Here is a 14,227-nt window from a genome sequence, read left to right on the forward strand (position 1 = left end):
CCGTCTAATGGAAAGCGCCTCCAGGAAGCTATAAAAAGCACATGAAGTGAAGCTGGCGCTAGCTTCTGTAAGAGAGAAGGAAGCGCTGCAGGGATGCTGGCAGTGTGGCATGGAGACGCAGCATCTCGTTCGCTCAGGGAATTAGGGTTACATATATAAACCTGGTGACGTTCCCTTACAGGAACTCGAGCTACATTGGAACGCTTTGGGAATGAGAGTCCAATACTGCTACATTGACCAGTCCCTGACTAGTCTGAATGAGCACAGCTAGGTCGAAGGAGAGGGGTGCCAGGAGTGGCGCAGAGGTCAAGGTTGTAAAACCTGCTAAAGGTCAGCGGGGTGGACCAGCCCGCAGCTTCACAAAGGTCTTGGAGGGACACTCCATAGGACCAAGTCTTAGAGGCTGCCACCCTCCGGGTCGAGTGCACTCCCCCGAATGGTGCGGGGAGACCAGAGGACTCCTAGGAGGACGTAATAGCATTGATAATCCATCTGCTGAGGGTCTGTATTGTTCAAGATGAACAGTTGTTCCGAATTCCTCCAAGGACTTGTCCTGGCACAGCCGGTCAATTCTTCTGGTATGGGGTCTGGAATGGAATGGCGTAGTGTAGAGTTCAGTAGTGTGATGGTAGATGGAAAAAAGCTGTCCCTGAACCTGCTGTATCTTCTTCTTGATGGTAGGAGGTTTAATATTTTGTGTCTGGGATGTAAACTGCACAGACATCTGCTGTGGTGAAGGTGTTTAATGGGAGGTAGTTGGGTGCCAGTGATGCGTCAGGCGGTTTTGACCACCCATTGCAGGGCCTTGTGTTCACAGTGGAGCCTCTGTACCATACAGAAATGGAGTTGGTCAGGATGCTCTCGATGATGCAACGGTATAAACTCATTAAAATCCCTGGAGACAGATAAACTTTCTTGAGATTTCTCTAAAAGTACAGGTGTTGTAATTTCTTAACCAGAGCTAAAGCATTCTGGTGCCAGGACAGATCCTCAGAGATGTGAATTTCCAGGAACTTAAAGCTGGAGACTCGCTCTACCTCAGTTCCACTGATGTTCACTGGGAAATATCTCCTGCTGTTGGATTTCCGAAAGTCCACGATAAGCTCTTAGTAGTGGTGGGAAGCTCTTAAACCTAACCCTAGTGGGCTCAGAACACAGCCCTGTGGGATGCCAGTGTTCAGAATGAGGGTTGAGGATACCTGGTTGCCCAACCTAACAGATTGAGGTCTGTTGGTGAGAAAGTTCAGAATCAATCTGCAAGTGAAGGTCACTGAGCTTAGTGATCAGTATGATGGTTGTGGTCTGCATGTATGAACCATGACTTGAGCCAGTGACAGGTTGAAAATGTCAGTGAAAACCTTTGCCAGTTGTCCATTGCATGCTCTGAGAACACGTCCCGGTATACCGTCCGGGCCAGCTGCCTTGCGTGCATCCACTCTGCTAAACGCTGAATAGACATCCGTTGTTAAGAGTGAAAGTGGGCTGTAAGCAGAAGATGCTTTATGTCTGATATATTACACACATGACATTTTGAAGATGAAACATCCAATTGTACATAGTTTTGTGGGCAAGAAAAAAGTGCTCTTCCAAAAATTAAAGGGGAATGCAGCTAACAGGATGTGAAGGATACAATAATTAAAAACACATTAATAAATGATTATTTAGACAAGAGATATAAAAAGCGGTAGAGATTAAATGTTAAAATAAAAAAACTCCCAGCAAATAAATCTAAAATAGGAGACTGTCATCTTATGTTTTGGGAATATTTGGTAGCTGGCATATTTGGTATCTGTGTATTTTCTGATTTTAATGCTGACAAAAGGTAAAAAAACAAACAAACTGTAATACTGTATGTATTGGCTATTTTATATCCTCTATAAGCCATCTGCAATTATAGGCTTGGCAAATTATCACATATTTTGTCATCATTAAGGAAGCCAGCAGTGAGGATGGAAAGGAACATTTTTGGGGAGTTTTAATGGCCCACGTTTATCAAAACACTATATGTGAACTCTAGTAATTGATTTATTTCTGTAAGAATACTTGAGTGAAGACAATATTCAACTGACATGAGTCCTGGACTATGGAAGGTGGTTACATAAATCTGTGGCTGTGTAATAATAATAAAAAAAAGTTAATGGTCTTGCTCTAATCAGAAATTTCCAAAAAACAATGAGTTGTGACGATGCCTGCTTTGTATTTTGTTAATTCTATTGTGTTCAAATGTGTTGCAGGTGTTTTGCTATGTTTTTATCAGCTTTGTCTTGAATGATATACACACATTTAAACTCGCAATGTGTATGTCTTAGCAAAGCTTACAAAGCATATACTTTATCTAAAAAATATTTTATGTTTTTATGTTATGTTTTTATATTTATTTTTTTATCAATTTAGAAATGGAAAGTAAATGAACAGAAATAAAATTAAATCAGTATCTGGTGTGACCACCTTTTGCATGTAAAACAGCATAAATTCTTCTTGGTACAATTGCACACAGGGTTTGATGGAACTCGCTAATAGGTTGCTCCAAACATCTTAGAGCACTAACCACAGATAACACATTTTTAAAAACTTCTCAATTTACAGCATTTTTACACACACACACACACACACACACACACACACACACACACACACACACTGTTTTTTCTTCCAAGTTATATTCTAACTAAACTCCATTTTCCACTTTAGCTGGAACATTGAGGGAGCAGTGCATGGTACTCAGTGTGGAGAAATTAAGTCAGGTTATGCACTAGTGTTCCTTGGGTATGGAAACAGAAAAGTGTGCACCCCCTACCTGGATACAACAATGTATGGCAACTTACGCTTCCGTTTTACTATGGGTATGAATTTCTATGATATATTTGTATAAAGTATAACAATTTGCAGATTAACATGTAGTTTTACATGGAATACCTATATGTATGTGAACATATCTGAAGGTGCAGGAGGCTGTGATCCAGGGGAGTCGCATGACAATGATGTTATTCTTTTTGGCCAATTAAAAGGCAGACGACATGTTCTGTTGGACACACTTCATTTTTCAGCCTACAAGGTAAGCTTTTTTTATTTTTCATAAAACAATGTTCGAGGATTTCTGAAAACCTTATTTTAAAGAGGTGCATAATGTGAAATTAAAAATGTATTGAATGTCTATCTTTACTGTAAGAAGCTGCCACATGGTGCCCTATACTGCCCTATACTACTAACTCGGGTGAAAACGACACAAAATCTGTGTGTGTGTGTGTGTGTGTGTGTGTGTGTGTGTGTGTGTGTGAGGCAGAGAGAGAGAGAGAGAGAGAGAGAGAGAGAGAGAGAGAGAGAGAAAAGAGAGAAACTGAAGAATGTGTTTAACCAAACAAAAGCCTACTTATAAGAAAACAAGGTATTTTAGATAAATAGACTTTGAAATCCAGGGATCCTTGCTGGTGGACCCTAAAGTTTTGTGGAGCTACTATAGGGCGCTATGAGCAGTTTCTGAGGCTGTTCCTCACTCAAAATCAGTTCTCCTACACTGCTGTTTCTGTTCAAGTTAATGACTGTGTTTCAACCTACATATGAAATTTATAAGCATCAACACATGCATGGTATAATTAGCTAATTATATAGCTGAATCAGATACTACAAAAACGTTGTGCAATATACAAAGTGTGCAAAAGTAAGAATAGAAAGACAAAAAGTAGTCCTACATAACACTTTTTTTAAATTGCATTTCTGATGTGTTAGAAGCAGGAAAAAATAGGCAAGCGTAAAGATTTAAGCGAGTTTGACAAGGGGCAATTTGTGATGGCTAGACTACTGCTATATATATAAAAAAATAAACTATTGCAATACACGTTTTATTATAATGATTTAAATGAGCAATCAATTAAATTATCACAAATAAGTTGATTAAATTCAATTATTTAATTGGAAAAATTTAATTAAATATCTAACATTTGTTATGCTTTGAGTCTCTAGCAATAAATAAATCTACACTGGTACGCAAGATTATAAACTTTATATAAATATACTGTAACTCTTGAATTCTACAAAGCAAACTTGGAAAGTGCTAATTTAAGTGTTTCAGGAAGAGGTAGGTCTTCAAACGTCGCTTGAAGATAGTCAGGGACTCCGCTGTACGGACATCTAGGGGAAGTTCATTCCACCACCTCGGTGCCAGAACAGCGAAGAGCCTTGAAGTATATTTACCTCTCATTCTGAGAGAAGGTGGTTCCAGTCGAGCAGTTCTGGAGGATCTCAGACAGTGTGGTGCAGTGCGAGATGTGATTAGGTCTCTGAGGTAAGATAGTGCTGGTCCATTTTTGGCCTTGTAGGGAAGCATCAGTGTTTTGAATCTGATACGTGCAGCTACTGGAAGCCAGTGAAGGGAGCGCAGCAGTGGGGTGGTGTGGGAGAACTCAGGCAGATTGAACACAAGTCATGCAGCTGCGTTTTGGAACATTTGCAGTGGACGAAAAGCGTTCAGGGGAAGACCTGCCAGCAGAGTGTTGCAGTAGTCGAGTCTTGAAATGACTGTAGTCGAGTCTTGAAATGAAATGAGACTGAACAAGCACCTGGGCAGCCTGTGTGGACAGAAGTGGTCGAATCCTTCCAATGATCCTTCGGAGAAGAAATCGACAGGAGCAAGCCACATTAGCGACTTGTGGGAGGAAGGACAGGTGATTGTCCAAGGTTACCCCAAGGTTACGAGCAGTGGGTAAGGGGAAAGCAGAGAGTCATGAAGTGTTATTTGGAGATCTTGACCTGGAGGTGAATCACCTGAGATGACCAGCAGTTCTGTTTTGCTGGGGTTGAGTTTAAGTTGGTGAGCACTCATCCACGGAGATATGTCTGTCAAGCATGCAGAGATCCGAGTGGAAGCTGTGGTATCTGATGGAGGGAAAGAAAAGATTAGTTGAGTGTCATCTGCATAGCAGTGGTAAGAAAACCCATGTGAGGATATGACCTCAACAATGGAGTGGGTATAGAGGGAGAAAAGGAGGGGACCAAGTACCAAGCCTTGAGGGACACCAGTGGTGAGTCTGCACGGGACAGAAGTGGAGCCCCTCTGTAGCTGTCTTAGAAAAGATTGTAATTGTTATTAAGTATGTCAGTAATTTAAATTGTGGAAAAGTATTTAGTTCACAAATGAGGTATAATGTATAAATGTTTATTTAGAAATTGTGTTATAAAACTGTGTAATAGTGACACCTTTAGGAGAAATACATTCATCATTGGTTGAATTTGTCACATGATCGAGCTAGCCATTTTAGTTTTCCGATCCACAAAGAAATGCACGCATGCTGAGAGCTATCCTATAGTAAAAAGTGTTTGTGAAAAGAAATGCCTATATAAATATCTTCTGATGTCTCCTGTATTTCTGATTGAAAGCGCACATGGTATGTGGTTTAATCGTTAGATTTCATCTGTTAATTTGTCATGATGTTATGTGAAGAGATTAATGTTCAAGTGGTGTTGAAATATGAAACAGATAGCGATGGCTATAAAGATATTAAATGTTACGACATCAGTTGAAGCGTCATTCTTTTAATCAGAAGAAAACCTACAGCAGCCGTTACACCCTCCATGTTAACTGGTATGAGCGACCTTCCAGGTAGGAAGCAAACCATTCCCATGCTGTTCCGCGGATACCGAGGCTCTTAAAGGTTGACAAAAGACTCTTGTGGTTGACTGTGTCAAATGCTGCTGAAAGGTCCAGGAAGATAAGTACAGATGACAACTTGGCTGACCGAGCAGCATGCAGTTTCTCAGAAACAGCCAAAAGGGCCGTCTCTGTGGAATGTGCCGATTTCAGGCCAGACTGGTTTGGATCATGGAGGTTGTTTTGTGAGAGATAGACAGAAAGTTGGTTAAAACTATGCATTCTGGAGATTTAGAAAGAAAGGAGAGAAGTTATACCAGTCTGTAGTTGTTGATGTCTGATGGATCCAGAGAAGGTTTCTTCAAGTCATTGTTGGGGAGGAAATTAAGGTCTGTCAGATGTTCTTAATCTTTTCATCATAGAAGGAGGCAAAGTCATTAGCAGTAAGGGAGGATGGAGCAGGTGTGGCAGGGGGGTTGAGTAGTGAAGAGAAGATGTTGTGGAGCTTACGAGGATCTTGTGCAGAGGCCTTGGGCTTTTCCTTGTAGAAGGCAGTTTTAGCAGAAGTCACATCCAAAGAAAATTTGGCCAGGAGTGCGCGGTAAGATGTGAGGTCTACATCGAGTTGTGATTTCTTCCACTTCCTCTCTGCAGATCTGAGTTCTCGTCGATTGCTGCGCAAAACTTCTGACAGCCACGGTGTGGGACAAGAAGTCTTCTTAGGTTTTGTAGTCAAGGGGTAAAGGAGGTCCATGGTTGAGGAAAGGCATGAGAGGAAGAAGTCAGTAGCAACTTCTGTTGCTTACAGATGGTCACCTCTTCTCTCAGCCTGGCTTCCAGTACTCTTTTCCATAACTTCATGGTGTGACTGATCAACTTTTTTCCCCTGTAGTTACTGCAGGTCTGCACATCTCAATTATTCTTAAAGATCAGTACCAGCACATTCCTTCTCCATTCCTCAGGCATCCTCTCACCTTCCAAAATCTTTCCACTTTTCATCCTCTTAATCGCTGCTCTAATTCATCCTTATCAATCCTATGCACTTCCTGCTTCATCATCTTCACACCATCCAACCTTCTCTCTCTCATTTTCCTTATTCATCAGCTGCTCAAAATACTCCCTCCATCTTCTCAACACACTCTCCTCACTAGTCAACACATTTCCATCTCCATCCTTTATTGCTCTAACTTGCAGCACATCCTTCCCAGCTCAATCCCTCTGCCTGGCCAATCGGTATAAATCCTCTTCTCCTTCCTTAGTGTGCAACACCTTATTCAGATCCTGATATGCCTTTTCCTCATCCCTCTTTACCTGCTCTCTCCTTGTACTCCTGTCTACTTTTCTCATCACTCTGTCAATACCAATTCTGTTTTCTCCTTATGCTTTCCTGCACTTCATTCCACCGCCATGTCTCTTTGTCTTTCTTTCTATTTCCAGATGTCACACCAAGTACCTTTCTAGCTGTCTCCCTTATCACTTCTGCAGTAGCTGCCCAATCATCCAGTACATCCTTACCACCACTGAGCCCCTGTCTGACCTCTACCCTGAATCTCACACTTTAGTCTTCCTCCTTCAGTTTCCACCATCTTATTCTTTTTTCAGTCTTAACTCTCCTCCTCTTCTTCTTCACCTCCAAAACCATCATACAGACCACCATCCAATGCTGTCTAGCTACACCAGCTTCATGTTCATCACCCTATCAGAAACTCTCTTCACCTCCACTACACTCTTACTGTACTCTTTTTTCAGGATAACCCCTACTCCATTTCTTTTTCCATTCACACCATGCAAGAACAGTTTAAAGCCACGTCCAATGTTCCTGGCCTTACTCTCTTTTCACTTGGTCTCTTGAACACACAACATATCTACCTTTCTCCTCTACAAAAAAATAGCAAATATTTAAGCAAAAATACTTGACTGGGATTAGACAAGATGTCACAACTGGCCTTGTTACAGGTGAAGCCCAGACTGGAGCACCTTGCTAAAGCTAATGCCAGTCTGCTAGAAGTGCTTTGAGTGTAAAGGAGCAAGAGAAAGGTTAGAAGTGCTGGAATGTAGAGGAGGAGGAGTGAAGGTCTACTGCACGGGTACCACACGCATGGTGTTGGTGTAAGTGAATGTGACGAGAACAAGGATGGTGTTGGACTTTAGGAGGAAGATGACCACAACTTGTCCATTACCATCATGTTTTAATATAGACAAAAAGTTGGAAAAGCTGCAAAATGTAGATATCCTCACAAACTATGATTTTTTTGTCTTGCTTTAACCCTCTTCCTCTCCATCTCTCTTTATTGCTCTCTCTCCCTTCTATTTGTTTCTTTCTTTTATTCTTTATCTTCTTCCTCAATTTCTGTTTCACTGTCTCCTGTTTAGCAGTAGCTTGCAGTGGCTGTTCCAGATGCAAAATGCTGCTATATTTTGTTGTAGCCTATTTTACATGGCATATGGATATTGGAGCAAATTTTGTATGCGTTATTGCCAGACTCAGAAATAATCCACCAAACAACATACATGATAATCTGTGGGAGAAGACACACTATTTTAGCCTTCAGACCTTGCCATTCGATGGTGGCCAGGGAAGAGACATCGAAAGCGATAAGCAGGCAACAGAGTTCCCAGGGAACTCCATTCAGCTAGACAGGCTAGTCTAATTTTAAACTGGCAGAAATGTAGCACTGTGTGGTAAGGCTCACATTGGTGGCCTGATTGTTTTTACAATGGTTATACAATGATGCTACAATCTAATGCAACATCAGCAGATCTACTCTAAAATATAACAATTTTATTCAGTTTATATGATATTTAAATTATGACACTGGTATTTGTGCTAGCTCAGTCTCTGCATAATTTTCAACCCTGGGGCTAACCAACATTAGCATGTCATGCAATTAGGCAATGCAACTACACAACTGCAATGCACAAAAAAACACTCAATTACAGTAAAACGAGTAAATGTAGTTTGTTACTTTTCACCTATGGTTAATACCCATTGGAATACTCCACTGCAGGCTTGCCTTCTTTAATGAGGGGAGAGCTTCCCTGACACAGGTGAGCCAAAGATGTGGTTTCTCTTGCCTTATTCTCTTATGGCAGACATGGGCAAACTACAGCCCGCGGGCCACACGCCACACGTTGGATTTATTAATCGTGACCAATTTATATTAAAATACGTACAGGTAAACATGGGCGTAAATAATTTTAAAATATTAAAAAAATATCGCACTCTCTATTGTGGAAAATAAATGTATGCATACCTAAATAATTGTGTAAGTAGAAAAAACCCGCAAAAAAATGCCTTTAAAAAACAGTTAAGTTCCCCCTCCCCTTACTCTTTTCCATGAATCTGCTCTATTAGTGATTAAAATATGACTTATCTAGTGAACGTTAGCTTGTTTACAATAGCTTGTAGCATAGTGCACTGTAACTAACACGCCAAAAGCCGTTTCCCATGCAGTGTTTTATTTGGGGCGACTTGGTATAATGTTAATTTACATTAACTGCCACAATTAGCATATTGTTTATCTGTGCATTTACTAAATGAGCACTGTGCTACGTCTGAACTGACCCCACTATATATTTTTTTGTATAATCAATTTCTATTCTGTTCTTAAGTGTCTTAATTATTTTAAATACAAATTCAAACTTTTTTTTTATTTCCTTGTTTTGCTTTGACATTAAACCTGAGAAAAACTTGATAAAAAAATTATAAAAGCAAAGTTTTTCACTGTGGGGACACTGTGTCTTTATAAGTACAATTTGACTATTATTTGTGTCCCCTTCAAAAATTGATCATGAGAATATTTATATTTATTGTCCCCCCTACTGTTAAATTAAATTAACGCCCATGCAGGTAAACCTTGTTTAATTTACCTTTCCCCTGTAATGCCCACGTTTCCCCAAAATATGGTGCACTTCAACTACATTGACCTTGTTCACGTGTATTACTCTCCTCTCCTCTTTAATGAGCCCTTCTGCAAAAATGAACTTATCAAAGAAAAGTGGATAGTGCGCTCACTATCCACTTTTCTTTGATAAGTTCATTTTCAAAGCCGAGTGTTTAATACGGAGTGGACAACAAAATATTTTTTTACTGATGTCCGATCAAAGCCCCTCACAGATCCAGGTAAACTGACCAACACCTCAGATCTATCCTGAGAATTGCCACAACAAAACTTACTCCAGACTTTGAACTGGCAAAACAAGGAGTTCAACAACACTGCTCCTACTGAAACTGAACTTGAAACTCAACTGAATTGATGCAATGGCAAAAAAAAAAAAAAAAAAGATCAACAAGCTGTTGATGTTTTGGCACTTGATACTGAATTTGTGTTTTTCTGCTGTGTTTATTTAACTGAAATTTAATACATTTAATAATTTATTTAATTAATGCATTTGGAAAGCAATTTGTACAAGCCATGCATATTCAAAAAATGTTACAATTTGTACAAGCCATGCATATTTATGTCACAGGCCAAATCTCTAATGTAATATTAATATTAATATATATATATATATATATATATATATATATATATATATATATATATATATATATATATATACAGTACAGACCAAAGTTTGGACACACCTTCTCATTCAAAGAGTTTTCTTTATTTTCATGACTATGAAAATTGTAGATTTACACTGAAGGCATCAAAACTATGAATTAACACATGTGGAATTATATATGGAATTATATACATAACAAAAAAAGTGTGAAACAACTGAAAAATGTCATATTCTAGGTTCTTCAAAGTAGCCACCTTTTGCTTTGATTACTGCTTTGCACAATCTTGGCATTCTCTTGATGAGCTTCAAGAGGTAGTCACCTGAAATGGTCTTCCAACAGTCTTGAAGGAGTTCCCAGAGATGCTTGGCACTTGTTGGCCCTTTTGCCTTCACTCTGCGGTCCAGCTCACCCCTTAACCATCTCGATTGGGTTCAGGTCCGGTGACTGTGGAGGCCAGGTCATCTGGCGCAGCACCCAATCACTCTCCTTCTTGGTCAAATAGCCCTTGATGCCTTCAGTGTGACTCTACAATTTTTATAGTCATGAAAATAAAGAAAACTCTTTGAATGAGAAGTGTGTCCAAACTTTTGGTCTGTACTGTGTATATATATATATATATATATATATATATATATATATATATATATATATATATATATATACACAGTACAGTATTTTTCAATACAGTGAGGAAAATAAGTATTTGAACACCCTGCTATTTTGCAAGTTCTCCCACTTAGAAATCATGGAGGGGTCTGAAATTGTCATCGTAGGTGCATGTCCACTGTGAGAGACATAATCTAAAAAAAAATTCCAGAAATCACAATATATGATTTTTAAACTATTTATTTGTATGATACAGCTGCAAATAAGTATTTGAACACCTGTCTAGCAGCTAGTATTCTGACCCTCAAAGACCTGTTCGTCTGCCTTTAAAATGTCCACATCCACTACATTTATTATCCTTAATTAGATGCACCTGTTTGAGGTCGTTAGCTGCATAAAGACACCTGTCCACCCCATACAATCAGTAAGAATCCAACTACTAACATGGCCAAGACCAAAGAGCTGTCCAAAGACACTAGAGACAAAATTGTACACCTCCACAAGGCTGGAAAGGGCTACGGGGAAATTGCCAAGCAGCTTGGTGAAAAAAGGTCCACTGTTGGAGCAATCATTGGAAAATGGAAAAAGCTAAACATGACTGTCAATCTCCCTCGGACTGGGGCTCCATGCAAGATCTCACCTCGTGGGGTCTCAATGATCCTAAGGAAGGTGAGAAATCAGCCCAGAACTACACGAGAGGAGCTGGTCAATGACCTGAAAAGAGCTGGGACCACCGTTTCCAAAGTTACTGTTGGTAATACACTAAGACGTCATGGTTTGAAATCATGCATGGCACGGAAGGTTCCCCTGCTTAAACCAGCACATGTCCAGGCACGTCTTAAGTTTGCCAATGACCATTTGGATGATCCAGAGGAGTAATGGGAGAAAGTCATGTGGTCAGATGAGACCAAAATAGAACTTTTGGGTCATAAATCCACTAAACGTGTTTGGAGGAAGAAGAATGATGAGTACCATCCCAAGAACACCATCCCTACTGTGAAGCATGGGGGTGGTAGCATCATGCTTTGGGGGTGTTTTTCTGCACATGGGAAAGGGCGACTGCACTGTATTAAGGAGAGGATGACCGGTGCCATGTATTGTGAGATTTTGTGGAACAACCTCCTTCCCTCAGTTAGAGCATTGAAGATGGGTCGAGGCTGGGTCTTCCAACATGACAATGACCCGAAGCGCACAGCGAGGAGAACCAAGGGGTGGCTCTGTAAGAAGCATATCAAGGTTCTGGTGTGGCCTAGCCAGTCTCCAGACCTAAACCCAATAGAGAATCTTTGGAGGGAGCTCAAACTCCGTGTTTCTCAGCGACAGGCCAGAAACCTGACTGATCTAGAGAAGATCTGTGTGGAGGAGTGGGCCAAAATCCCTCCTGCAGTGTGTGCAAACCTGGTGAAAAACTACAGGAAATGTTTGACCTCTGTAAATGCAAACAAAGGCTACTGTACCAAATATTAACATTGACTTTCTCAGTTGTTCAAATACTTATTTGCAGCTGCATCATACAAATAAATAGTTAAAAAATCATACATTGTGATTTCTGGATTTTTTTTTTTAGATTATGTCTCTCACAGTGGACAGGCACCTCTCTAAACGCTCCTCACTTGATGATAAAGGGAGAAAAATTACTTGAGGTGGTGACTTACATTTACATTTACATTTAGCAGACGCCCTTATCCAGAGCGACGTACAAAAGTGCTTTGAGTCTCTAGTAATTAATAAATCTACACTGGTACACAAGATTACAAACATAATATAAATATAACCCTAGAATTTTACAAACTTGGAAAGTGCTAATTTAAGTGTTTCAGGAAGAGGTATGTCTTCAGTTGTCGCTTAAAGATAGTCGGGGACTCCGCTGTACGGACATCTAGGGGAAGTTCATTTCACCACCTTGGTGCCAGAACAGAGAAGAGCCTTGAAATGTACTTACCTCTTGTGCAGTGGCCAGGCTTAATTTAGTCTACAAACATAGCATTTTAACATTAAGCAAGCCAAAACAAAGACTAGGAACAAGAAACAAAATCAAATGAATTTACAAAATGCTTGGGTTAAAACAGGACCAGCAGGTAAAAAACAGGATAGGCATAAAAAAAAACCAAGGGAGGAATATAGAAAGTAAGGTGACTTATCTATTCCAATTGGCCAGAAAGAGAATAGCAGTGGATCAATATCACCCTTTTGTGGTGAGACAAAAAATCAACCCCCGGGAGGAACCCGGAAATGCTCCTCAGGGATGTAGCAGTCCCAGTCCACCAGGTACTGAATTCATCTCCAGACCCAATTAGAATTCAGTATCCGGTGAACTTTGTAGGCTGGTTGACCACCAGTGATGGAAGGCCCAATGGGTCTGCCTATTGGATTTGGTGTGGAACTCGGAAGAAAAACTTGTGGTCGCCCTGAGGAGATGGTGAAAAGCCTTCCAAAAACTGCAGACCATTATCACAAACATGCTGTCAATCTTGCAGAATTTTGTGGATTCCGAAGATGTGTTCACAAATTAGCTCTGCAGTCTGCTGAGCCAAGGGCAGCTTGGGCAAGGCAAACAGGCAGCAGGCCTTAGATAATCTATCAACAATATCCAGGATCACTGTATTGTCTCTAGAGGAGGGGAGACCGGTAACAAAGTCAAAAGAGAGATGTGACCATGGACGACTTGGGATGAGCAGGGGGTGAAACAGGCTCTGAGGGGACTGGTGGGGGACCTTGGCCTGGGAAGAAATGGTGAATTCGGTAACAAATGTCTTGATGAGCTCCTGCTGATGGTCCAAGGTACAGGCTACACCTGGGTGGCAGGTTATGCCCCCAAATGCCCCCACTGGAGAACCTGGGAATGAATGGTTATCGGGTCCTACTTCAGGGTCAGGTTCACGAATGAGTCTAACCTCTGACTTGATAACCCACCCGACAGGAGCAAGTAACTTGGCAAGGTGGAAGGCAGTGGCTTTCGGTTTCTCTTCCATGGTGGGAGCGAACATCCAGGACAGGGCATCAGGCTTGAGGTTTTTGGATCCAGATCTGTATGTGAGGGAAAACTGAAATCGGTCAAAAAAGAGGGACAATCGAGCTTAGCAGGGTTTGAGATGTCGAGCTTGCTGACTATATTCCAGGTCCTGATGGTTGGTGAATATTTGAAAAGGGTGTTGGGCTCCCTCTAACTAGTGTCTCCACTCTTTAAGGGTGAGTTTCACTACCAGTATCTCCCTGTCTCTGATCCTATAATTCCTCTTGGCCAGGGTTGGCTTATGGGAGTATAAGAAGCATGGGTGTATTTTGTTATTGGGCATCTACTGAGATAGCATGGCTCCCTTTCTGAAGTCGGACGCATCTACCTCAAACGTGAATGGTCTCTGGTCTTTGTTCCTGATAGGCCAGTCTCGGCTTTGTGTGTCCATTAGAATTCCCCTGGGACAATGTAATTTTGAATGAACCTTCTGTACAACTGTTGGACCTGCTTGTCATTAGGAGGAGAGGGTATCTGTTGTGGACACAATTGAGTCCTCAGTAGTCAATGCCCA

General features: G+C 40.8%; 1 protein-coding gene and 1 long non-coding RNA gene across 10 annotated transcripts in view; one reads left to right on the forward strand and one right to left on the reverse strand.

The window, feature by feature from the left end:
* Nucleotides 1–14,227, forward strand: part of reln (reelin) — a 515,746-nt gene that overhangs the window by 251,447 nt on the left and 250,072 nt on the right. For all 9 annotated transcript variants that reach the window (XM_046864386.1, XM_046864387.1, XM_046864388.1 and 6 more), the window contains 2 exons: nt 2,692–2,843; nt 2,943–3,055. In XM_046864386.1, coding sequence (XP_046720342.1) covers nt 2,692–2,843; nt 2,943–3,055 — 265 coding nt within the window. The remainder of the gene's footprint in view (nt 1–2,691; nt 2,844–2,942; nt 3,056–14,227) is intronic.
* Nucleotides 1–14,227, reverse strand: part of LOC124395676 — a 40,429-nt gene that overhangs the window by 8,101 nt on the left and 18,101 nt on the right. The window lies entirely within an intron of this gene.

The sequence above is a fragment of the Silurus meridionalis genome, chromosome 13 (assembly GCF_014805685.1).
Source record: "Silurus meridionalis isolate SWU-2019-XX chromosome 13, ASM1480568v1, whole genome shotgun sequence".
Classification (NCBI taxonomy): Eukaryota; Metazoa; Chordata; class Actinopteri; order Siluriformes; family Siluridae; genus Silurus; species Silurus meridionalis.